The sequence below is a fragment of the Scyliorhinus canicula genome, chromosome 6 (assembly GCF_902713615.1).
Source record: "Scyliorhinus canicula chromosome 6, sScyCan1.1, whole genome shotgun sequence".
Taxonomy (NCBI): Eukaryota; Metazoa; Chordata; class Chondrichthyes; order Carcharhiniformes; family Scyliorhinidae; genus Scyliorhinus; species Scyliorhinus canicula.
The window spans coordinates 38,468,682-38,496,060 of NC_052151.1; the positions used below are offsets into that span (position 1 = coordinate 38,468,682).

The following is a 27,379-nucleotide window of genomic DNA, read 5'->3' on the forward strand; positions in this document are numbered from 1 at the left end:
TGTTAGACCGCTTGACGGTTCTGGAGCTGCGGATGGACTCACTTTGGAGCATCTGCAATGCTGAGGACGTCGTGGATAGCACGTACAGTGAGTTGGTCACACCGCAGGTGAAAGTTACTGAGAGAGATAGAAAGTGGGTGACCAAAAGACAGAGCAAGAGTAGGAAGGCAGTGCAGGTGTCCCTTGTGGTCATCTCCCTGCAAAACAGATATACCACTTTGGATACTGTTGAGGGAGATGGCTCACCAGGGGAAGGCAGCAGCAGCCAGGTTCATGGCACCATCACTGGCTCTGCTGCGCAGCAGGGCAGGAAGAAGAATGGCAGGGCTATAGTGATAGGGGACTCAATCGTAAGGGGAATAGACAGGCGGTTCTGCGGACGCAATCGAGACTCCAGGACAGTATGTTGCCTCCCTGGTGCAAGGGTCAAGGATTTCTCGGAGCGGCTGCAGGACATTCTGGGGGAGAAGGGTGAACAGCCAGCTGTGGTGGTGTACATAGGCACCAACGATATCGGTAAAAAACGGGACAAAGTCCTACAAGCTGAATTCAGGGAGTTAGGAGTTAAACTAAAAAGTAGGACCTCAAAGGTAGTAATCTCAGGATTGCTACCTGTGCCACGCGTTAGTCAGAGTAGGAATGTCAGGATAGATAGGATGAATGCATGGCTCGAGAGATGGTGCAAGAGGGAGGGATTCAAATTCCTGGGGCATTTGAACCGATTCTGGGGGAGGTGGGACCAGTACAAACTGGATGGTCTGCACCTGGGCAGGGCTGGAGCCGATGTCCTAGGGGGGGTGTTTGCTAGAGCTGTTGGGGAAGGTTTAAGCTAATGTGGCAGGGGGATGGGAACCGATGCAGGAAGGTAGTAAAACAGGGACAGAAGCAAAAGGCAGTAAGGGGGAAAGTGTAAGGCAGAGAAGCCATAGTCAAAAACCAAAAAGGACGACAGTACAAGGTACAGTGACTGAGGGAAGCTTAGTGAATAGGCCCAGTAATACTAAAAGGAATAAAACGGGAAGTAAAAACATAAATGGTAAGCGAAGCGGCAGTTTGTTACATGAAGATATGGGTTCAACGACAAGGAAAATTAGGAGAAAAGTAAAGAGGAAATATAGCTTACTAAGTGAGGTGTTGAGATTCATAAGAGATATAAAAGCCAACATAAGTGTACTTTACCTGAATGTTCGTAGTATTCAGAATAATGTAAATGTGTTGATGTTACAAATCATCGTGAATGACTATGATTTAGTGGCCATTACTGAAACATGGTCACGACTGGGAGTTAAATATTCAAGGGTATCAAACTATTTGGAAGGACAGACTGGATGGTAAGGGAGGTGGTGTAGCTCTGTTATTTAAGGATGACATCTGGGCAATAGTAAGGGATGACATCGGTGTTATAGAGGATAAGGTTGAATCCATTTGGGTGGAAATCAGGAATAGTAAGGCGAAAAAGTTACTGATAGGAGTAGTCAATAGCCCACCAAATAGTAACATTATGGTGGGGCAGGCAATAAACAAAGAAATAACTGATGCATGTAGAAATGATACAGCAGTTATCATGGGGGATTTTAATTTACATGTTGATTGGTTGAACCAGGTCGGTCAAGGAAGCCTTGAGGAGGAGTTTATAGAATGTATCCACGATAGTTTCCTAGAACACTATGTAATGGAACATACGAGAGAACAAGCGGTCCTAGATCTGTTCCTGTGTAATGAGACAGGATTGATTAATGGTCTCATAGTTAGGGATCCTCTCGGAAGGAGCGATCACAATATGGTGGAATTGAAAATACAGATGGAGGGTGAGAAAGTAAAATCAAACACTAGTGATTTGTGCTTAAACAAAGGAGATTACAATGGGATGAGAGAAGAGCTAGGTAAGGTAGACTGGGAGCAACGACTTTATGGTGAAACAGTTGAGGAACAGTGGAGAACCTTCCAAGCGATTTTTCACAGTGCTCAGCAAAGGTTTATACCAACAAAAAGGAAGGACGGTAGAAAGAGGGAAAATCGACCGTGGATATCTAAGGAAATAAGGGAGAGTATCAAATTGAAGGAAAAAGCATACAAAGTGGCAAAGATTGCTGGGAGATTAGGGGACTGGGAAATCTTTAGGGGGTAACAGAAAGCTACTAAAAAAGCTATAAAGAAGAGTAAGATAGAGTATGAGAGTAAACTTGCTCAGAATATAAAAACAGATAGTAAAAGTTTCTACAAATATATAAAACAAAAAAGTGTGGCTAAGGTAAATATTGGTCCTTTAGAGGATGAGAAGGGAGATTTAATAATGGGAGATGAGGAAATGGCTGAGGAACTGAACAGGTTTTTTGGGTCGGTCTTCACAGTGCAAGACACAAATAACATGCCAGTGACTGGTAGAAATGAGGCTATGACAGGTGAGGACCTTGAGATGATTGTTATCACTAAGGAGGTAGTGATGGGCAAGCTAATGGGGCCAAAGGTAGACAAGTCTCCTGGCCCTGATGGAATGCATCCCAGAGTGCTAAAAGAGATAGTTAGGGAAATTGCAAATGCACTAGTGATAATTTACCAAAATTCACTCGACTCTGGGGTAGCCCTGGCAGATTGGAAATTAGCATACGTGACACCACTGTTTAAAAAAGGAGGTAGGCAGAAAGCGGGCAATTATAGGCCAGTGAGCTTAACTTCGGTAGTAGGGAAGATGCTGGAATCTATCATCAAAGAAGAAATAGCGAGGCATCTGGATGGAAATTGTCCCATTGGGCAGATGCAGCATGGGTTCATAGAGGGCAGGTCGTGCCTAACTAATTTAGTGGAATTTTTTGAGGACATTACCAGAGTGGTAGATAATGGGGAGCCAGTGGATGTGGTATATCTGGATTTCCAGAAGGCCTTTGACAAGGTGCCGCTCAAAAGGTTGCTGCATAAGATAAAGATGCATGGAATTAAGGATAAAGTAGTAGCATGGATAGAGGATTGGTCAATTAATAGAAAGCAAAGAGTGGGGATTAATGGGTGTTTCTCTGGTTGACAATCAGTAGTTAGTGGTGTCCCTCAGGGATCAGTGTTGGGCCCACAATTGTTCACAATTTACATTGATGATTTGGAATTGGGGACCAAGGGCAATGGGTCCAAGTTTGCAGACGACACTGGATGAGTGGTAAAGCGAAAAAGTGTAGAGGATACTGGAAGTCTGCCGAGGGATTTGGACAGGTTAAGTGAATGGGCTCGGGTCTGGCAGATGGAATACATTGTTGACAAATGTGAGGTTAATCTATTTTGGTAGGAATAGCAGCAAAATGGATTATGATTTAAATGATAAAATATTAAAATATGCTGCTGTGCAGAGAGATCTGGGTGTGCTCGTGCGTGAATCGCAAAAAGTTGGTTTACAGGTGCAACAGGTGATTAAGAAAGCGAATGGAATTTTGTTCTTCATTGCTAGAGGGATGGAGTTTAAGACTAGGGAGTTATGCTGCAATTGTATACGGTGTTAGTGAGGCCACACCTGGGGTATTGTGTTCAGTTTTGGTCTCCTTACCTGAGAAAGGACGTACTGGCGCTGGAGGGTGTGCAGAGGAGATTCACTAGGTCAATGCCAGAGCTGAAGGGGTTGGATTATGAGGAGAGGTTGAGTTGGAATTTAGAAGGATGAGGGGGGATCTTATAGAAACATGTAAAATTATGAAGGGAATAGATAGGATAGATGCAGGCAGGTTGTTTCCACTGGCGGGTAAAATCACAACTAGGGGGCATAGCCTCAAAATAAGGGGAAGTAGATTTAGGACTGAGTTTAGGAGGAACTTCTTCACCCAAAGGGTTGTGAATCTATGGAATTCCTTGCCCAGTGAAGCAGTTGAGGCTCCTTCATTAAATGTTTTTGAGATGAAGATAGATAGTTTTTTGAAGAATAAAGGGATTAAGGGTTATTGTGTTCGGACGGGAAGCTGAGTCCACAAAAGATCAACCATGCTCTCACTGAATGGCGGAGCAAGCTCGAGGGGCCATATGGCCTACTCCTGCTCCTAGTTCTTATGTTCTTATGATTCGAAACAAACCTGTTGGGCTTTAACCTGGTGTTGTAAGACTTCTTATTGTGCTCACCCCAGTCCAGCGCCGACATCTCCACATCATAGCAAATTAATGGAACTAAAGAGTGACAAATCCCCAGGACCTGGCGGTTTCCATCCAGGGGTGTTAAAGAAGTAGGGGAGCACATTTTAGATGACCTAACTATAACTTCCAGTGTTCCCTACATTTAGGAGTAGTCCCTCTGGATTGGAAAATTGCACATGTCACTCCACTTTTTAAGAAGGTTGAAAGGGGACACTAGGGAATTACAGACCAGTTAGCCTAACATCTGTGGTGTGGTATATTGTCGGTGCTGAGACCACAACCTTTCACAATATATATTAATGATGTGGAAGGAGGAACTGAAGGCATTGTTGCTCAGTTTGCAGATGATACAATGATCTGTAATGGGGCAGGTAGTATTGATGAAACAGGGGAGCTGCAGAATGACTTGGACAGGCTAGGAGAATGGGCATAGAAGTGGCAAATGGAATGCAATGTGTAAAAATGTGAGGTTATGCACTTTGGAAGGAGAAATGGAGGCATTTACTATTTTCTAAATGGGAAGATGCTTAGGAACTCAGATGCACAAAGGGTCTTGGGAGTCCTTGTTCACGGTTCTCTTAAGGTTAATGTGCAGGTTCATACCTCAGTTAGGAAGGCAAATGCAATTTTACCATTCATGTCGAGAGGACTGGAATACAAGACCAGGGATGTACTTCGACGCTATATAAGGCTCTGGTCAGACCCCATTTGGAGTATTGTGAGCAGTTTTGGGCCCCGTATCTTGGAAAGGATGCAGAGGAGGTTCACAAGAATGATCCCTGGAATGAAGAGCTTGTCGTATGAGGAACGGTTAAGGACTCTGGGTCTATACTCATTGGAGTTTAGAAGGATGAGGGGGGATCTCATTGAAACTTACAGGATACTCCGAGGCCTGGATAGAGTGGACGTGGAGAGGATGGTTCCACTTGGGAAAAACTAGAAGCAGAGGACAGAACCTCAGACGAAAGGGACGGTCCTTTAAAACAGAGATGAGGATTTTTTTTCACCAGAGTGTGGTGAATCTGTGGAACTCTTTGCCGCAGAAGGCTGTCGAAACCAAATCACTGAGTGTCTTTAAGACAGAGATAGATAGGTTTTTCATCAAGGGGATCGGGGTTATGGAGAGAAGGCAGAAGAATGGGGATGAGAAAAATATCAGTCATGATTGAATGGCAGAGCAGACTCGATGGGCAGAGTGGCTTAATTCTGCTCCTATGTCTTAGGGAAATTGCCGGAGTTTGTAATCAGGGATGGGGTAACTGAACACCTTAAAGGGAAGGTCATGTCTGACTAATTTCATTGAATATTTTGAAGAGGTGACTAATATAGTGGACAGGAAAATGTCTAAGTCCCACACAAGAGCCTGTTCATTTTAACTAAGCCCATGGAGTTGAGGGTAAATTATTGACATGATTAGGACATTGGTTGAATGGCAGGCGACAGAGTGGGGATAATGGATAATTACTCTAATTGGCAGGACATGACTAGTATTGTACAAAATGGAATTTGTGTTGGGGCCTCAATTATTCATAAATGACTTGGATGATGGCATAGAAAGTCATATATCCAAATTTGTAGATGATACAAAATTAGGCGGCATAATGGCCTTGATGGCATAAAACTGCAAGGAGATATTGACAGACTGGATTCATGGGCAAAATTGTGGCAGATTTAATTTAATCTAAGCAAGTGTGAGGTTATCACTTTTGGACCACAAAACGATAGAGCAGAGTACTTTCTAAATGGAAAGAGGCTAGGCACAGTGGATGTCCAAAGAGACTTGGGGGTTCAGATGCACAGGTCCTCAAAATACCAGATGCAAAAGATAATCAAAAGGACTCATAGAGAATTAGAATGTAAGGACACCGGGATTATGCTACAGCTATACAAAACCCTGGTTAGACCCCACTTGGGGAATACTACAGTGCAGAAGAGGTCCTCTAGCCCATCGAGTTTGCACCAACGCATGAAATGCCCTGACCTGCCCAACTGATCCCACTTGGCCCATAGTCTTGAATGTTATGGCGTGCCAAGTACTCATCCAGGTACTTCTTAAAGAATGTGAGGCTCCCACCTCTACGACCCACACAGGCAGTGCATTCCAGACCATCACCACTCTGGGTAAAAAGCTTTTTCTCAAATTCTCCCACCTCTCACTTTGAACTTATGTCCCCTCATAACTGACTCTTCAACTCAGGGAACAGCTGTTCCCTATCCACCCTGTCCATGCCCCTCATAATCTTGTACACCTCAATTAGGTCACCCCTCAGTCTTCTCTGCTCCAGACAAAACAACGCAGACTATCCAACCCCTCTTTATAACTTGAATGTTCCATCCCAGGCAACATTCTGGTGAATCTTCTCTGCACACCCTCCAGTGGAATTCCATCCTTCCTATAATGTGCCCCCCCCCCCCCCCCCCCACCGCCACAGGCATTCATAGTCAACTATCATTTTTTTAAATGACAAATAATAGCAGGGCCCAGCATGGATATGTGGTACTTAAGTATCCTCTATCGTCACCCACTGTCTCCTACCACTAAGCCAATTATGAATCCATCTTATTAAATCACCCTGTATCCCATGTGCATTTGTCTTCTTAATAAGTCTCCCACGTGGGACCTTCAGCCTTTGCTGAAATGAAATGAAAATCGCTTATTGTCATAAGTAGGCTTCAAATGAAGTTACTGTAAAAAGCCCCTAGTCGCCACATTCCAGCGCCTGTTCGGGGAGGCTGGTACGGGAATTGAACCCACGCTGCTGGCCTGCCTTGGTCTACTTTAAAAGCCAGCTATTTAGCTCTGTGCTAAACCAGCCCCTAATTAAATCCATGTAAACTACATCAACTGCACTACCCTCATCTACACACTTGCTTACGTGCTCAAATTTGTATGGCATGATCTCCCTCTAACAAAGCCATGCTGACTATCCTTGATCAAACCTTGCCTCTCCGAGTGAAGATAGATTCTCTCCTTCAGAATCTTCTCCCGTAGTTTCCCTATACTGATGTGAGACTCACTGGTCTGTAGTTCCCTGGCTTGTCTCCACAAACTTTCTTAAATAGTGGGACCACATTAGTTGTTCTCCAGTGCTCTGGCACCTATCTCGTGGTCAGAGAGGAATTAAAAATTTGGGTCAGGACTTCCGGTGGCGGTCATGGAACATAGAACGTACAGTGCAGAAGGAGGCCATTCGGCGCATCGAGTCTGTACCAACCCACTTAAGTCCTCACTTCCACCCTATCCCCGTAACCCAATAACCTCTCCTAACCTTTCTGGTCACTAAGGGCAATTTAGCATGGCCAATCCACCTAACCTGCCCCTCTTTGGACTCTGGGAGGAAACTGGAGCACCCAGAGTAAACCCACGCAGACACGGGGAGAATGTGCAGACTCTCCACAGACAGTGACCCAGCAGGGAATCGAACCTGGGATCCTGGCGCTGTGAAGCCACAGTACTAATCCATTGTGCTACCGTGCTGCCCAGAGGGTAATGGAGTGAATGGTCGCATATTTGGCAGCTCCCGCTCATGGTGGTCCTTTTGTGGCCTTTACGCCAGTTTGTCGCAGGAATTTTGTTGGAACGAGGGGTAGAAGTGAGACCAGAAGAGAGTGACCCCTAGTTTATGGAGCTGTGATCCAGACGTACTCGGAAAAGAATGAACCAGGTGGCATTGGCGAGTGAGGAGCAGACAGCGCATGCCGAGATATGGTGGACAGTCATGATTCGGCCTTACCGGTTCAGTGGTCGATGGACCAGTTGGTGAGCTTCTTAAATGAGAAGTTCACTCAAGGGTGGAAGGCAAGTGCTTAGGACCTGGCGGGGCAGTGGTCTCGATCAAGGCGGTTGTTGACCGCGTGGAGGCGAGACTGGCGGCCCAGGGACAGGCGATCTAGAGGTTAGAGGAGGAGGCGGGGGAGCACGAAGATCAGTCCACCTCAATAGAAGCAGAGATTGGGCTGATGCATGACCAGAAGAGTCTGCTGGAGAAAGTGGAGGACCTCGTAAACCTATCTCGGAGACAGAACATCTGGATCGTGGGTCTGCCAGAGGGAATCGAAGGATCAGATGCAGATGCATATGTGAGGAAGGTGCTGGAGAAGCTGTTGAAGAAGGTGCATTTGACTGGCTGTTGGTGTGGATCGGGCCCACAGGGCACTGATGCATAAACCCCAGGGGGGTGAGCTGCCGAGGGCGATGGTGCTACGATTACATCGGTTCCTGGAGAAGGAACGCATCATGAGGTGGGCCAGGCAGGCAAGGCGATGCACTTGGGAAGGCGTTGAAACTTGGGTGTACCAAGACCTGGGAGCAGAGTTCGCGAAGAGGAGGATGAGCTTTAATAGAGTCAAGTCAGCCCTGTACAAGAAGGGCGTAAAGTTTGGACTACTGTATCCGGCTTGCCTATGGGTGACCTATGGGGGCCGGGAGTTGTACTTTGGCTCAGCGGAGGGGGCAGCAGACTTTATGAAGAAGAATGGACTGGGAGGGGAAGGAGGACCTTGAACTTGGATTGAGTAGAACAGAACTATGTTGTGAAAAACTTTGGGTTTACGCTGTTCGAATTTCTATAGTTTTTTCTGTTTTTCGGTTCTGGTTGGAGTTAGGTTGGTTTACAGTGCTTTGTTAAGGGAGGAGGGGTGGGCCTTTGTGTTTGGACCTTGGGAGGGATTGTTTGTTTGTTTTTACTTTTTGCTTTGTTTTGATTGTTTGCACAAAGAGCGGGGGCGTGGGGGGGGGAGGAATCAGTGGAGGGGGTGGGGTAGGATGCTCGGCACCATGGGCAGGGCTGCCAGGTTAGCTGGGCATGCTAATTCACAGAAGCAAAGTGGGGGGTGAGTGGGGTGGGGATGGGAGGGTCAGTGAGGGGGTTGGGCTGGGATGGGGATTAGACTGCAGACAGGGAGGGGACTTTCAAAGTGGAAGAGGAGGAGGGTTGATGATGGTAGTTTCCAGGGGAGGTGCGGGTCATGGGCCACAGACTGGCCTAGGAGAGGTTATGGTTGATCGGCAGAGGAGGGGGGCGGGGTGCACCCCGGCCAGACTGGGGACTGAATGAGCCAGTCAAAAGGGCCCGTGTGTTCACACTTAAGGCAACTGAAGCGGACGTGGCTATGTTGCAGGAGACACATCTGAAGGTAGGGGACCAAATTAGGTTTAGGAAGGGATGGGTTGGGCAGGTGTTCCATTCGGGGTTAGACTTTAAAACGAGTGGGGTGGCGATCTTAGTTAATAAGCGGGTGGCATTCGATGTGGGGAATATAGAAGCGGACCCAGGGGGTAGATATGTTATGGTTAGAGGGAAGCTGAAGGGGATGGCCGTGGTAAATATATATGTCCCGAACTGGGATGACGTTGAGTTTGTTAGACGGGTACTGGGGAAGATCCCAGACCTAGAATCACATTGACTAATTATGGGGGGAGATTTCAATATGGTCCTGGATCCAAGACTGGGCTGGTCGAGTTCTAGGTCTGGGAAGGTATCAGCTATGGCAAAGGAGCTTCGGTGGTTCATGGAGCGCATGGGAGGGGTCGATCCATGGAGACTTGGGAGGCCAAGGAGTAAGGAGTTTTCATTCTACTTGATGCACTATCAATTACGACGAGACGAGAGTAGAGAGTAGTCGAGGCTTTATTAAGCAGAGATGCGTAGCCTCCCACAGCTGCTGCCGAAATAGCTGCAGTTCAGTGAGCACACGCATTTATACTCCGCCTACTGGGCGGAGCCGTACCTGTAGTACAGGAGCCTGACCGTATTACATCTCATGCATGTGATATGTGGTGACTACCACATTCACCCCCTGTTAAAAAAGAGTTAGCGGGGGTGGTCAAAAACTATTTACATGCATTTTAAGGTTAACATTTTGGGGAAAGTGCACAAATTCAGTCGATCGGGTGCCTTGATCCTCCGTTGTGAGGGCCGCAGTCCCGGTGGCGATTCAGGCGTCAGCTCGGTTGCCAGTGATTCCGGGAGCATGCGGACCTCATCTTTCATCCCCGGGTGGGACCAAGGAAAGGACGGATCGTCCTGGAGCGGGGGCTGTGGTGAGGTGCACTAGGGGGAGGAAGGGTGGCACCGGGGCAAGGGGGGGGGGCTTGGGGACTCAGCTGGTGCAAGGTCCCTGAGGGAGACTGTCTTGGCGGCCATTGGGGTACGCCGCGTAGGCATACTGCGGGTTTACATGGAATAGCGGTACCTTCTCGACGGGTCCGCCTTGTGGAGCCGCACGTGCTCGAGGAGGAGGACGGGTCCAGGAGCTGCCAGACACGTTGGAAGCGAAACCTCGGAGGTGGACTTCCTGGGGAAGGCAAGGAGACATTCATGGGGGGTTGCATTAGTCGTAGTGCAAAGTAGCGATTGGATGGAGTGAAGGGTGTCGGGGAGGACCTCTTGCCAGCGGGAGACCGGGAGATTTTTGGACCGTAGGGCCAGCTGGACGGCCTTCCAGACCGTCCCATTCTCCCGCTCCACCTGCGCGTTTCCCCGGGGGTTGTAGTTGGTCGTCCTGCTCGAGGCAATGCCCTTGCTGAGCAGGTACTGACGCAGTTCATCACTCATAAAGGAGGATCCCCGGTCGCTGTGGATGGAGGCGGGGAAACCAAACAGGTCTAAGATAGTGTTGAGTGCTTTGATGACTGTGGCAGACGTCATATTGGGGCATGGGACGGCGAAGGGGAATCTGGAGTATTCGTCGACCACGTTAAGGAAGTATGTGTTTTGGTCGGTGGAGGGGAGGGGCCCTTTGAAATCCACGCTGAGGCGTTCAAAGGAGCGGGAGGCCTTCACTAGATGCACGCAGTCTGGCCAGTAGAAGTGCGGTTTGCACTCCACGCAGACCTGGCAGTCTCTGGTGATAGCCCTGACCTCCTCAATGGAGTAGGGCAGATTACGGGCCTTTAGGAAGTGAAAGAACCGGGTGACTCCTGGGTGACAGAGAGCGTTGTATAGGGTCCAGAGTCGGTCCACTTGTGCGCTGGCACATGTACCTGGGGATAGGGCATCGGGGGGCTCGTTGGGCTTACGGGGGCGATACAAAATCTCGTAATTGTAGGTGGAGAGCTCGATCCTCCACCTCAAGATTTTATAATTTTTGATCTTGCCCCGCAGTGTGTTGTTGAACATGAAGGCAACCGACCGTTGGTCAGTGAGGAGAGTGAATCTCCTGCCAGCCAGGTAATGCCTCCAATGCCGCACAGCTTCTATGATGGCTTGGGCCTCCCTCTGGACAGAGGAGTGCCGAATTTCGGAGGCATGGAGGGTGCGTGAAAAGAATGCCAATGGCCTGCCTGCCTGGTGGAGGGTGGCGGCCAGAGGGACATCTGATGCATCGCTCTCGACTTGGAAGGGGAGCGTCTCGTCGACCGCGTGCATCGCGGCCTTGGCGATGTCGGCCTTGATACGATTGGAGGCCTGGTGAGCCCTGGCCGTCAGGGGGAAAGCGGTGGAGTGAATGAGCGGACGGGCCATGTCCGCATAGTTAGGGACCCGCTGGGCATAGTATGAGAAGATCCCTAGGCATCGTTTGAGGGCCTTGGGGCAATTGGGGAGGGGGAGTTCCATGAGGGGGTGCATGCGATCGGGGTCGGGCCCTAGAACTCCATTTTGCAACTGATGCACGATCAATTGTACAAAGACTCAGATTGGGTACAACTGTGGCTTTATTGCAGTGAGATGCGTGGACTCATACAGCAGCTGACGAAATGGCTGCTGAATAGAGGACACGCATATTTATACTCCTCTTCCTGGGCAGAGCCAGCAGGCAGGGGCTACTGGCGAACCTGTAATACAGGTCCTACCTTACATCACCTAATACAGGTGCAACAGTGGTTTACTACATTCACCCCCTGTTAAAATGAGTCTGGCGGGGGTGATGTAGAACTATATACAGTAGTGAAAATTATGTACAGTGTTTTATTAGAAAAAGAAGAGGAAGAGAAAAAAAATGTCTTTTGAAAGTCAGGTGCCATTTAAAGGTTCAACCGATCTGGTGCCTTGACGTTCCGCTAGGAGCGACGTAACAGTGGCGGCAATGTCGATGCTGGCGACGTCAGAGCCGGCCTGATGTCAGGTGACTCCGGGAGCGTGCCAAAATCCTCTTTATCCTCTTGCGTGGGCAGGGGAAGGAGGGTGGTCCTGGTGGGGCTAATGTTGGAAGCGCCGGGGGAGGGGAGGATGGCACCTGGCTAGGGAAGTGTGGATGGGTGGAACCTGCTGGTGCCAAGTCCCTGAGGGAGACAGTATCTTGGTGGCCATCGGGGTACGCCACATAGGCATACTGGGGGTTGGCATGGAGCAAGTGTACCCTGTCCACCAACAGGTCCGCCTTGTGGAGTTGGATGTGCCTCTGGAGCAGGACCGGTCCTGGAGCTGTGAGCCAAGTCGGGAGTGACACCCCGGATGTGGACTTCCGTATCCGGGTGGATGAAGCTTTAGGTGCTCCTGGAGTCCAGCAGGCAAGAGGCCACGTGGCCGTTGATTTTCACCGTAGTCGAAGCGGTGGCCAGCTTTTGAAGCCGGGACTGGTCGAGTGTCATCGAGGCGAGCTGCAGTTGATCATCACTGGTGTCAGAAGACGAAGAGCGTGGAGGGCCCCGGTCATGGAATGTCGTCGGTGTCCATGCCCCGTGGGGAAGACAAGATGGCGGCGACTGAAGATCCTGCGGGGGACGAAATGGCGGCGCCCATGGGCCGCATGTTGCTGGAGCTGAACAAGATGGTGGCACCCATGGGCCACACGTGGACTGAGGGGGGAAGATGGCAGCACCCACTGGCCGGTCGCGGACCCGGGGGGGGTGAAGATGGCGGCGCTCACTGGCTGCGCGTGGTCCGTGGTGGTGAAGATGGCGGCGCCAATGGCCGCGCGTGGTCCCGGATGAAGATGGCGGTGGCCATTGTGCGTGTGTGAGGGGTGAGGGGGCGATCGCAGTGATTGCACGGGCCTGGCACACTGCGGCAAGCCTTGAAAATGGCGGTGCGAGCCGGGCTGCATTGGCGAGGGTGCTTCTGTTGGCCGCAGAATTAACATCGGGGACCCCCGGGGTGCGCGGATTGGCGTGTGGCTCAGGCGTATTGGCTGGGTAAGGCCCCGGCTGGGGCGGCCGTTTGCGGGCTCCACGAGGGATAGGAGGGGTGGGCCGCGCGGTCGGAGGGTAGGCCTGAGCGTTATGTGAGGCGACCGTCATGGAGAGCGCTAGGTTTTTAGTCTCTGCTAGGTCGAGCGTGGCTCCTTCGAGCAGCCTTTGGCAGGTGAGGTCCGACCCAATCCCCGTTACAAAAGCATCGCGCATGAGGAGATTAGAATGTTCGGTGGCCGTGACAGCCTGACAGTCACACTCCCGGACGAGTGAGATTAGGGCCCGCCAGAAGTCTTCTATGGACTCACCAGGGAGTTGAGAAAGAGTGGCGAATACGTGCCTGGCGAAGAGTGAGTTCGCTTTCTGCGCGTAGTTCTCTTTGAGGATCGCCATCGCGTCCGTGTAAGTCGGGGCGTCCTGGATCAGCGGAAACACGCTGGAGCTCAATCTTGAGTGCAGAATCTGTATCTTCTGAGCCTCCGTCGGTGTGTTGGTCGCTAAGTTTATGTAAGCCTCGAAGCAAGCTAGCCAGTGATTAAAGTTTCTTCTGGCGTCAGCCGATTGCGGATCCAACTGCAGGCGATCTGGCTTGATGCGGAGGTCCATCTTGTAGAAAATCTTACTGCAATAAATTGATGCACGATCAATTGTACAAGGACTCAGATTGGGTACAACTGTGGCTTTATTGCAGTAAGATGCGTGGCCTCCTACAGCAGTTGGTGAAATGGCAGTTGAATAGAGGACATACATAGTTATAGTCCTCTTCCTGGGCGGAGCCAGCAGGCAGGGGCTACCGGCGAACCTGTAATACAGGTCCTACCTTACATCACCTAATACAGGGTCAACAGTGGTTTACCACAGCAACACATAGCCAAGGATGGCTAAGCAGTTGGTGCTGAACACGCACTTCTCTTTGTTGTACGTAAGGTTGAGGAGTTTGGCGGTGTGAGGTATTTGGAAAGGTTAGTGTCGTGGTCCTGCTGGTCGTGGCCGCAGATGGTGACATTATCAAGGTACAGGAAGGTGGCTCGCAGTCCGTACCGGTCAACCATTCGGTCCATCTCCCGTTGGAAGACCGAGATCCCATTAGTGATGCCGAAGGGAACCCTAAGGAAGTGATAAATGTGGCCGCCCGTTTCAAACGCAGTGTACGGGCGGTCTGTTTTGCAAATGGGGAGCTGGTGTTAGGCAGATTTCAGGTCCACTGTCGAGAAGACCCGGTACTGTGCAATCTGATTGCCCATATCAGATATGCATGGGAGGGGGTACGCGACGAGCTGCGTGTAACGATTGATGGTCTGACTGTAGTCAACGACCATCCTGTGTTTCTCCCCAGTTTTCACAACTACCACTTGGGCTCTCCAGGGGCTGTTGCTGGCCTCGATGGTGCCTTCCAGCAGTAACCGCTGGACCTCAGACCTGATGAAGGTCCTGTCCTGGGCACTGTACCGTCTGCTCCTGGTGGCGATGGGTTTGCAATCCGGGGTGAGGTTTGCAAACAGAGAAGGTGGGTCGACCTTCAGGGTCGTGAGGTGGCATACAGTAAGGGGTAGTAGGGGCCCTCAGAATTTCAGAGTTAGACTTTGGAAGTTGCACTGAAAGTCCAGGCCGAGTGGCAAGGCAGCGCAGAGGTTGGGGAGGATGTAGAGCTGGAAGTCGCTGAATTCTACGCACTGGATGGTGAGGGTGCAGTACCCCCGGATCTCCACGGAGTGGGATCCAGAGGCCAGAGAGAGTTGTTGTGTGATGGGGTGTACCATGAGGGAACAGCACCGTACCATATTGGGCTGGATGAAGCTCTCTGTACTCCCGGAGTCGAGAAGGCATGATGTCTTGTGCCCACCGACCTTTTCCGTCGTCGACGCGGTTGCGAGGTTGTGCGGCCGGGACTGGTCGATTGTGATGGAGGCGAGCTGTAGCTGGTGTTGGAAGGCCCCTGGCTGGTTTGCGGCGGTTGCAGGTGATGAGCGGCCCGATGAGGTGCCCGACGAGCAGGAGCCCTGAGGCGGGGAAGATGGTGGCGCCACGGGGCGCACGTGGCGGTTGGTGTTAAAGATGGCGGCGCCCATGGGCCGCACGAGGCCTGATAGAGGGAAGATGACGGTGCCCACGGGCCGCATGTATCCTGAGGCAAGCAAGATGGCGGCGTCCAGCGTCCATGTTATGAGGCGAGGAAGACGGCGGCGCCCACGGGCTGCACGTGGATTGCAGGGGTGAAAATGGCGGTGCCCATGGGTCGCCGGGTAGTGCGGGGCGTGGTCTGATATCACAATTGCTGAATAATCAGCATCTACCACCTCAGCCGTCACTAAGAAGTCTATCTGTGAATACACCTTATGCACATGGGAGTAGTGTGGTAGTCACCACTGTTGTATATATAACATACATGAGATGTAATACGGTGAGGCTCCTGTACTACAGGTACGGGGCCTGGTTACAGCAGCGATCGAACGGGCCTGGCACACCGCAGCAAAATGTTATTTTTTCTCGCAGGCCTTGCAAAGTGTGCTCCGCGCCGGGCAGCGCTGCCGAGGGTGCTTTGTCTGTCCGCAGAAGTAGCACTTGGGTGCCCCGCGGCTGACTGGCTGCCGCGCAGCGCAGGCCTGGGGTTGGCTGGGGGCGGTCACTGGTGGGGTCCACTTTGGGGTGTTCGCTGGTGGGGCGCCATGCGGTCGGGGGCATACGCTTGTACATTACAGGAGGCGACCGTTAGTGAGGTCGCGGGTTTCTTGGTCACCGCGAGGTCGAGTGTAGCCCCTTCTACGAGGCGCTGGCGGATGTACGCCGACCCTATGCCCATAACGAAAGCATCCCTGATTAGGAGTTTGGAATGTTCAATGGCCAAAACGGCCTGGCAATCGCAGTCCCTTGCCAGAGCGTGTAGGGCATGCCAGAAATCTTCCAAAAACTCACCGGGGAGTTGATGCCGCGTGGACTAGAGGTGACTGGCGTAGAGTTTGTTTGTCTGCTGGGTGTAGTTCTCTTTCAGAAGCGCCATGGCCTCAGCGTATTTTGCACTATCAATTATGACGAGACAAGAGTAGAGTGTAATCGAGGCTTTATTAAGCGGAGATGTGTAGCCTCCTGCAGCTGCTGCCGAAATGGCTGCAGCTCGGTGAGGACACACATTTATACTCCGCCTACTGGGCAGAGCCAGCAGGCAGGGATCTACCCCCGTACCTGTAGTACAGGAGTCTCACTATATTACATCTCATGTATGTTAGAGGGGCTGGTTTAGCTCACAAGGCTAAATCGCTGGCTTTTAAAGCAGACCAAGCAGGCCAGCAGCACGGTTCGATTCCCGTACCAGCCTCCCCGGACAGGCGCCGGAATGTGGCGACTAGGGGCTTTTCACAGTAACTTCATTGAAGCCTACGCGTGACAAGCGATTTTCATTTCATTTTCATATACAACAGTGGTGACTACCACACTACTCCCATGTGCATAAGGTGTATTCCCATATAGACTTCTTAGTGACGGCTGAGGTGGTGGATGCTGATTATTCAGCAATTGTGGTGTCAGACCACGCCCCGCACTAGGTAGACTTGCAAGTCGGGAAAGGCCCAATGAAGGTTGGATGTGGGGCTGTTAGTAGAGGATGAGGCGTGTGATTGGGAAGGGAAGCCATTCGGGGATATATAAAGGTGAGGTTTGGAGGGGCGGTTTGGGAGGTACTGAAGGCTGTTATTAGGGGGGAAATCATCTCAATTCAGGCCCATAAGGAGAAGGCTGAACAGGCGGAGTTGGACAGGCTGGTAGGGAAAATGTTACAGGTGGACAGGAGGTACGCGGACACTCCGGATGACGTGCTTTTGAAGCAGTGTCAGAGACTGCAGCTGGAATTTCAGCTCCTGTCCACAGGTAAGGCAGAGGGACAGCTGAGGAGGGTAAAGGGGGCGGTGTATGAATCTGGGGAAAAAGCCATCAGGAAATCTAATAAAACCCGGTTGAGTTTGATAAAAAGTTTTCCGGGTTGTTGGAGCCACTCCTGGTAAAGGATTTTAATGAGTCGAAGGAGCTGGGAGTGCTCCCCCCCCCCCCCAACGTTACCGCAGGCATCGATTTCCCTTATTTTGAAGCGGGATAAGGATCCGGAGAGCTGTGGTTCATATTGGCCAATCTCCCTTTTAAATGTGGATGCAAAATTGCAGACAAAGATCTTGGCCACACGTATAGATGACTGTGTACCGGGGGTAATCGGGGAGGATCAGACAGGATTTGTTGAGGGACAGCACCTGACGTCCATCATTAGGCTGCTCCTGAATGTAATAATGATGCCTGCGGAGGAACGTGAGGTCAAGATGGTGGTGGCCATGATTGTAGAAAAGGCCTTTGATCGGGTGGCGTGGAGGTATTTATGGGATGTCCTGGGAAGGTTTGGGTTTGAGCAGGGATTTGTGGTTTGGATCCGGTTGCTACCGGTGGAGAATGTAAGGACAAACCGCGTTCGATCAGAGTATTTTAGTCTGTGTCGAGGGACAAGGCAGGGGTATCCACTCTGCCCACTATTGTTTACCCTGGCTATAGAGCTTTAGGCAATGGCGCTGGGAGCATCAAACATTTGGCGGGGGATAGTGTGAGGGGCAGTGCAACATAGGGTCTTGCTCTATGCGGATGATTTGCTCCTTTATATAACCGACCTGTTGAGGAGAATTGCAGGAATTATGGGGATACTGGAGGAATTTGGTCGGTTCTCAGGTTACAAACTGAATACGGGCAAAAGTGAGGTTTTTGCGATCCAGGCGAGGGGGCAGGAGAGGAGACTGAGGGAGATGCCGTTCAAAGTGGTGGGAGGGAGTTTTAGGTACCTGGAGATTCACGTGGCAAGGGACTGGGGACAGCTTCATAAACTAAATTTGGGCAGGGTGATTGAACAAATAAAAGGGGACTTCCGTAGGTAGGACGTAGTCCCAAGATTGCTGTTCGTGTTTCAGTGTCTTCCAATCTTCATTCCCAAGACATTTTTTAGGAAGATTAATGCGGTGATCTCGGGATTTATATGGGCCGGGAAAGCCCCGAGAGTGAAGAAGATCCTTCTTGAACGGGGGCGTGGGGAGGGGGGCTTGGCCCTTCCGAACTTGATTAATTACTACTGGCGGCTAATATATCGATGGATTGGAAATGGGTAAGGGGGAGAGGTCAGTGGGGGAGCGAGTGGAGGCGGCATCTTGCAAGGGCACGAGTCTGAAGGCTCTGATAACGGCACCTCGGCCGTTCTCACCGGCTTGATACTACACAAACCCAGTGGTAGTGACAGCCCTGAAAGTGTGGGGGCAATGGATACAGCACATTGGACTGGGGCGGGCGTCGGTGTGGTCACCGATCTGTGACAACCACTGGTTTGCCCCTACAGGGCCTTCAGGAGATGCAGCAGGCAGGTATTAAGAGATTTGGGGATCTCTTCATTGAGGAGGGTCTCCTGAGCATGGAGGAGCTAGAGGAGGAGTTTGAGTTACCAGGTGGGAACGGATTCCCGTATCTGCAGGTACAGGATTTTGTCCGGAGGCAGGTTCTGACCTTCCCTTGCTTCCCATTAAGGGACTGCAGGATAAGGTGATGTCTAAAACAGGGGTTGGGGAGGGGAGATTCTCGGCAATATATAAGGAACTGATGGAGTGGGAAGGGGTTCCAATTGGGGAGGTGAAGAGGAAGTGGGAGGAAAAGCTGGGAGGAGTGTTGGAAGTCAGGTTTTGGGAGAAAGCCCTGAGGAGAGTCAATGCATCCTTGTTGTGTGCCAGGCTTAGCCTGATCCAGTTCAAGGTGGTCCACAGGACTCATATAACTGTGGCCCAGCTGAGTAGGTTTTTTGACGAGGTGGAGGACAGGTGTGGGCGGTGTGGAGGAAGTCCTGCAAACCATATGCATGTGTTCTTGCCGTGTCCGAGGCTGAGGGGATTTTGGCAGGGAATTTCAGAAGTCGTGTCAGAGGTCCTGGAAGGGAGGTTGACTCCGAGTCCAGAGGTGGGGATATTTGGAGTTTCGGATGATCCGGGAGCCCAGTGGGGGAGAGAGGATGACTTTTTGGCCTTTGCATCCCTGGTGGCCTGGAGATGGATTCTGCTGGGATGGAGAGACTCTGAGCCTCTGAAGTCGGGGGTTTGGGTCAGTGACAGGGCAGGGTTTCTTGGGCTAGAGAAGGTTAACTTCGCCTTAAGAACTTTATTACACGGGTTTGCTTGGAGGTGGCAGCCGTTCATCGACTTCTTCAAGGAAAATTGATCGTCAGGGGGTGGGGAGGGTGGTGGGATGGGGGGGTGGAGATGGGGTGGGGGGGGGGCGGGGGGATGGGGAGGCATGGAAGTGACGAATAAGGGCAGGGAATCTAATGCACAGGTAATTAGGTTTTAGGGCTGGGGGAAGTTGGGTGTGTTACTGTGGGGTTTTTACACGTGATGGATCTCTGTTGTTTAAAATGTGAAAATGTTAAAATTATAAATGCCTCAATAAAATATTTTCTAAAACAAAATTGGGGTCTGAGCACCGGCAATCTCCTCCCTTGCCTCCCACAGCAGCTTGGGACACAATTCATCCGGACCTGGAAATTTGTCCATTTCTAAGCCCTCCAAAGCCTTATAAAAAACAATTTTTTGCAGATGTTGGAATCTGAAACCAAAGAGAAAATGCTGGAAAATCTCAGCAGGTCTGGCAGCATCTGTAGGAAGAGAAAAGAGCGAACGTTTCAAGCCCAGATAACCCTTTGTCATCCAGTACCTTGTCACTCCCAACGCTAATTTGCTCACTTTACTTATGGTCTTATGGTCTCAGAACCTCAATCTCTCTCTCCCAAGTTCCTAAATACCTCCTCATTCTCTTGGTTCAAGACAGATGTGAAATATTTGTTCAACACCCTATCACTGTCCTTTGGCTCCACCCACAGATTTCCCCTTGTCCTTAATGGGCCCTACTCTTTCCCTGGTTATCCTCTTCCCATTGATATACTTATAGAGTATCTTGGGATGTTCCCTACTTTTACCAGCCAGAGCTTTGTCATAAGAACATAAGAACTAGGAGCAGAAGTAGACCGTCTGGCCCTTCGAGCCTGCTCCGCCATTCTATAAGATCATGGCTGATCTTTTCGTGGTCTCAGAACCACTTACCCGCATTCTCGCCATACCCCGTGATTCCTTTATTTTTCAAAAAAACACCTACCCTATCTTTAAATATATTCAATGAAGTAGCGTCTACTACTCCTTTCGGTAGGGAATTCCATACTTTAACCATCCTCTGAGTGAAGAAGTTCCTCCTTGATTCAGTCCTAAATCTGCTCCCCCTAATCTTGAGGCTATGCCCTCTTGTCCTACTTTCACCTACCAGTGGAAACATCCTTTCTACTTCTATCTTATCCATTCCCTTCAAAATGTTATATGTTTCTATTAGATCCCCCCTCAACCTTCTGAATTCCAGTGAATATAATCCCAATCTACTCAGCTTCTCCTCACACGATAACCCCCTCAACTCCGGAATCAGCCTAGTGAACCTCCTCTGCACCCCCTCTAGTGCTAGCACATCCTTTCTCAAGTGTGGAGATCAAAAATGCACACAGTACTCCAGGTGTGGCCTCACCAGCACCTTGTACAACTGCAACATCACCTCTCTACTTTTAAACTCAATCCCCTTTGCAACGAAGGACAAAATTCCATTTGCCTTCCTAATTACTTGTTGCACCTGCAGACCAACCTTCTGTGACTCATGCACAAGAACACCCAGGTCCCTCTGCATAGCAGCATGCTGCAGCTTTTTACCATTTAAGTAATAATCCGTTCTATTGTTACTCCTACCAAAATGCACAACTTCACACTTATTGACATTATACTCCATCTGCCAGACCTTTGCCCACTTACCCAATGTGTCAATGTTCCTCTGTAAGGTTTTACAGTCCTCAGTACACTTTGCTCTGCCACACACCTTCGTGTCATCTGCAAACTTGGATACCTTACACGTAGTTCCCAACTCCAAATTGTCTATATAAATTGTAAATAATTGTGGTCCCAACTCCGATCCCTGAGGCACAACACTCGTCACTGATTGCCAGCCAGGATAGCACTCATTTATTCCCACTCTTTGTTTCCTGTTAGACAACCAATCCTCTATCCATGCTAGTACTCTACCCTTAACACCATGCATCCTTATCTTATGCAGCAGCCTCTTGTGCGGTACCTTGTCAAAGGCCTTTCGGAAATCTAGGTACACCACATCCACTGGGGGGTCCCCTTTGTCTACCTTGCTCGAAATGTCTTCATAGAATTCCAAGAGATTTGTCAAGCATGACCTGCCCTTCATGAATCCATGCTGCGTCCGTTCAATGGGACAATTTCTATCGAGGTGCCCTCCTATATCTTTCTTGATAATAGATTCAAGCATCTTCCCCACGACAGAGGTTAAGCTAACCGGTCTATAATTCTCCATCTTTTGTCTACTTCCCTTTTTAAACAGTGGCGTCGCATTTGCTGTTTTTCAATCCTCTAGGACTGCCCCAGTGTTCAGCGAATTTTGGAAAATTACCGCCAGTGCATCTGCTATTACTCCAGCCATCTCTTTCAGTACCCTGGGATGCATTCCATCAGGGCAAGGAGACTTATCTATCCTGAGCTCCATTAGCTTGCCCAACACTTGCTCTTTCGTGATAGTAATGGTTTCCAGGTCCTCACCTAACTTCTTCTCTCGGTCAATTGCTGGCACGTTATTAGTGTACTCCACTGTGAAGACCGATACGAAATATTTGTTCAATGCTTCCGCCATTTCATCATATCCCATAACTAAATGACCACTCTCATCCTCTAACGGACCAATGTTTACTTTAGCCACTCTTTTTAGTTTTATATAATTATAAAAACTTTTGCTATCTGTCCTTATATTCTGTGCCAGTTTTTTTTTCGTGTTCTATCTTACTTTTCTTTATGGCTCTTTTTGTGGCTTTCTGCTGACCTTTAAAGTTTTCCCAATCTTCTAGTTTCCCGCTGATCTTGGCCACTTTGTAAGCCTTCTCTTTCAATTTGACAGCCTCATGTATCTCCTTATTCACCCATGGTAGATTACCTCTTTTCTTACAATTCTTCCTTCTCACAGGAATATACTTTTGTTGAGCACTATGAAAGATTTCTTTGAAAGTACTCCACTGCTCCTCAACTGTCCTACCATAAAATATTTGTTTTCAGTCTACTTTAGCGAGGTCCTTTCTCATTCTATCGTAGTCCCCTTTGTTCAAGCATAGGACCCTGGTATTGGATTCTATCATCACACTCTCCATCTGTATACTAAATTCAACCATGCTGTGATCACTCCTCCCAAGAGGATCCCTAACGATGAGGTAATTAATTATTCCTGCCTCATTACACAGGACCAGATCTAGGATAGCTTGCTCTCTTGTCGATTCCATTACATATTGTTCCAGAAAACTATCCAGGATACATTCAACGAACTCCTCTTCAAGGCTACCCTGACCGAGCTGATTCGATCAATCTATATGCAGATTAAAATCTCCCATGATAACTGCTGTACCCTTTTCACAGGCATTAGTTATCTCTTAATTTACAGCCCGTCCCAGTGTGATGCTATTATTTGGTGGCCTATAGACTACGCCTATCAGTGTCTTTTTCTTCTTAGAATTTCTAATTTCTACCCAAATGGATTCAACCTCCATAGAACCTATATCATCCCTCAATGCCACCCTGATGTCGTCCTTGATTATTAGTGCTACTCCACCTCCCTTACATACCTGTCTATCCCTCCGAAACATCTGGTACCCCTGGATATTTAACTCCCAGTTGTGACCATCCCAGTCATATCCCCTCTTTGCTCACCTAGTTGATTTCTTAAGCCCCATCTGACACTTGTGCTCCAATAATGCCTCTGCAGACTTGCTCCCATTAATCTTGTTGAAAGCCTCTCTTTTCCTTTTCATTGTATCCTGAATGTCTCTGGGTATTCATGGTTCTCCAGGTTTGTTACACCTTCCTATTACCCCAGAGGAAACATATTGGGCCTGTACCCTGTCCATTTCATCTTTGAACACCCCCCACTACTTTTCCACAAGTAACTCCAGTCTACCTTGGCCAGATCCTGCCTTATTTTGTTAAAATCTACTCCTTCCACCTCCCGAATCCAAAACCTTCTTTTTGCAACTTGCCTATTTCTTTGTCCATAACAAATTTAAATTGAACCATGTTGTGGCCACTATCACAAAAATGCTCCAACACTCTCAGTACTCTGAACAATTCTGGGCACCACACCTTAGGAAGGATATTTTGGCCTTGGAGGGAGCGCAATGTAGGTTTACAAAAGTTATGCCTGGATTACAGGGATTGAGTTATGAGGAGAGATGACTCAAATTACACCTGTTTTTGCTGGAATTTAGAAGGTTAAGGCTGACCTGATTGAAGTACTCAAGATAGTAACAGGAAAATACAGGGTGGATGAAGATAAACTATTTCCACTGGTTGGAGGTTCTAAATCTTGGGGGCATAATCTAAAATCTAAGGCAGGACTGTTCAGAAGAGATGTTAGGAAGAACTTCTTCACTCAAAGAATGGGAGAGGTGGCACAGTGATTAGCTCTGTTGCCTCATGGCGCCCAGGACCCAGGTTCAATCCCAGCTCTAGGTCACTTTACTGTCCGTGTGGAGTTTGCATATTCTCCCCATGTCTGTGTGGATCTCACCCCCTCAGCCCAAAGATGTGGCAGAGTAGGTGGATTGGCCATGCTAATTTACCCCTTTATTGGATTTTTTGAAAAAAAAGGGTGAGGTTTGGAACTCTCTCCCACAAACAGCAATTGAAGCTAGATCAGTTGTTAATTTTAAATCCGCGATAGAGAGATGTTTGTTGCGGATATTAATGGATACAGGCCAAAGACAGGTTTATAGAGTTAGGACACAAATCAGCCATGATCTCATTGAATGGCAGGACCGGCTCGAGGGGCTGAATGGCCTACTCCTATTCCTGTGTTGTCTTCTGGCAACTCCACCTTCATTTCACTGCTGGTTTGCTCAAACAATGGTTACATTTAAATTAGGTTCCCAATGCATTGAAAAGTATCAACGCTCATTAAGGGCAGAATACTTGCACATCTTGAACCACTCCCTCTGTGCCTCCGCACCACAATATAAATAGGAGCAGGCACTTTTTTATTATTTCATGGAATGTAGGCATCACTGGTGAGGCCAACATTTGTTGCTCATCTGTAATTACCCTTGAAGGTGGTGTTAAGTTGCCTTGTTGAACTGGTAAACCCATAATCCTCTTAGGGAGGGGGTTTTAAGTTTAAAAAACAAATTTAGAGTACCCAATTCTATTTTTTCCATTTAAGAGGCAATTTAGCGTGGCCAATTTACCTACTTTGTACATCTTTTTGGGTTGTGGGGGTGACTCAGGGAAAATGTGCAAGCTGAACATGAAAGTGACCTGGGGCCGGGATCGAGCCCGGGTCCTCGGCGCTGTGAGGCCCTTAACCAGAACCTGAAATAGGCTCATTGGGACTGTGCTCCTGTATTTTAATTTTTAATCACGTGACTGTGCCATCACCCTGAGGATGGATAGATTAATATTGGGGCTGTGGTGAGCCAAGTATGGCTATTGTATATACTCACTGTTGTTCTATTATTACTGTTGTCATCGACATCCACTATTGTATATACTTACTTACTGTTGTTGCTGTTACTGTAGCTGTTGAATTGTTGTGTTGATGCTGCTGTTGGCTCCGCCTGTGGCTCCGCCCCTCTGAGGAGGTATATAACCGGCCGATCTGAGACAGGCGGGAGAAGCTACAGGTTGGCACACATCTAGTTGATTAAAGCCACTGTTCTTTGGTACAAACTGTCTTGACTGAATTGATGGTCATCAGGGGCCTTAAATTCCATTTGATTGTTGTCAGTTTACAGTAAGATTCATTGAAATCATTCTGGTTTTTGAGTTATTGTACATTTCCTTTTGATAGAATATATTACTTTTAGCATTCTCTTGTTCTATAGAGAGTCAACAACAAAACCTTGTCATTAAGCTTATTCTATTCTTTGTCTATTCAGTTTCAAGTTCAAATGTGCACCTAGTGCTCATAATTTTTTAATCTATTTTGCAGCTATTTGGACAAAATGTATTTTCTTTCATCTGAAGAAGCTTTGAAAAAGTTTATCTCCAATCCTCGACCATATCTTCTCCCTCCACATCCTCGTCCACCTTGCAAGGTTGCTATACTGGGCCCAAAATCTACAGGAAAGACCACACTCTGCAAATTGATTGCACAGAAATATGATGCAAAGGTATTTCATAGCTCTATTTTACGCCCTGTGATTATTATGTAGAGTACTTACAGTTTTGGCATCCATTTCCAGCCTCTCTAAGGACCCTCTTCCAGGTGAGTGTAGGTAGCATTGTATACATAATCACCTCTTTCTAGTAGCCAATTTACAGAGGCATGAAATTAGTCATAAATGAGACCGGCAGATTTGAATGTGAGATAGCCTTATTATTTGCATCTAACTTGTACAGTCTGAGTTCTAAGTTCATTTGTGCCAGCGACTTCTCCAACATTTATGGCGGGTTTTTCAGGCATTTTCTCACTGGCAAGTTTAGTTCCCAACCACTATTCAATGGCACTTTGTCACTTTTTCCAGCCCTGGGTCGTGTCACTGGTTTAGCCCACACTTGGGATTCTTCTGCCACGGGAGAGACGACGACAATGGAGAAGCCTTTGGCCTTGTGTTTGGCCTTTGGGATTCTTCGATTGCCGGGCGGACACGGCTGGAGAATCCTGCCCTCAGGATGCAATTCTGCGGAAAAAATTTTAAGTTCATTTGTGGCGTGTTTTGGATTGAATTTTGTTTATTGTCACGTGTACCAAGGTACAGAGAAAAGTATTTTTCTGCGAGCAGCTCAACAATCATTAAATACATGAAAAGAAAAGGAAATAAAATAAAATACGTAATAGGGCAACATAAGGTACACAATGTAACTACCTAACACCGGAATTGGGTGAAGCATACCGGGGTGTAATATTAATGAGGTCAGTCCATCAGAGGGTTGTTTAGGAGTCTGGTAACAGCAGGAAAGAAGCTGTTTTTGAGTCTGTTTGTGCGTGTTCTCAGACTTTTGTATCTCCTGCCCGATGGAAGAAGTTGGAAGTATGACTAAGCCAGGTGGGAGGGTCTTTGATTATGCTGGCCACTTTCCCCAGGCAGCGGGAGGTGTGGATGGAGTCAATGGATGGGAGGCAGGTAAAATGAAACGAAAATCGCTTATTGTCACAAGTAGGCTTCAAATGAAGTTACTGTGAAAAGCCCCAAGTCGCCACATTCCAGCGCCTGTTCAGGGAGGCTAGTACGGGAAATGAACCATGCTGCTGGCTTGCCTTGGTCTGCTTTCAAAGCCAGCGATTTAGCCCTGTGCTAAACCAGCCCCTAGTTCGTGTGTTGGACTGGGCTGTGTTCATGTCTCTTTGAAGTTCCTTGTGGTCTTCGGCCGAGCAGTTGCCATACTAATATAAGAACTAGGAGCAGGAGTAGGCCATCTAGCCCCTCGAGCCTACTCCGCCATTCAGTGAGATCATGGCTGATCTTTTGTGGACTCAGCTCCACTTTCCGGCCCGAACACCATTACCCTTAATCCCTTTATTCTTCAAAAAACTATCTTTATCTTAAAAACATTTAATGAAGGAGCCTCAACTGTTTCACTGGGCAAGGAATTCCATAGATTCACAACCCTTTGGGTGGAGAAGTTCCTCCTAAACTCAGTCCTAAATCTACTTCCCCATTATTTTGAGGCTATGCCCCCTAGTTCTGCTTTCACCCGCCATTGGAAATAACGAGCCCGCATCTATCCTATATGTTCCCTTCATAATTTTATATGTTTCTATAAGGTACCCCCTCATCCTTCTAAATTCCAACGAGTACAGTCCCAGTCGACTCAACCTCTCCTCTTAATCCAACCCCTTCAGCTCTGGGATTAACCTAGTGAATCTCCTCTGCACACCCTCCAGCGCCAGTACGTCCTTTCTTAGGTAAGGAGACCAAAAGTGAACACAACACTCCAGGTGTGGCCTCACTAACACCTTATACAATTGCAGCATAACCTCCTTAGTCTTAAACTCCATCCCTCTAGCAATGAAGGACAAAACTCCATTTGCCTTCTTAATCACCTGTTGCACCTGTAAACCAACTTTTTGCGACTCATGCGCTAGCACACCCAGGTATCTCTGCACAGCAGCATGTTT

At 48.7% G+C, this 27,379-nt stretch overlaps 1 protein-coding gene across 1 annotated transcript in view; it reads left to right on the top strand.

Moving 5' to 3' along the window:
- The window catches only part of ak9 (adenylate kinase 9), a 457,701-nt gene that overhangs the window by 94,772 nt on the left and 335,550 nt on the right, over window positions 1-27,379 (top strand). Inside the window, exon 12 of the mRNA XM_038801009.1 lies at window positions 25,250-25,430. Coding sequence (XP_038656937.1) covers window positions 25,250-25,430 — 181 coding nt within the window. The remainder of the gene's footprint in view (window positions 1-25,249; window positions 25,431-27,379) is intronic.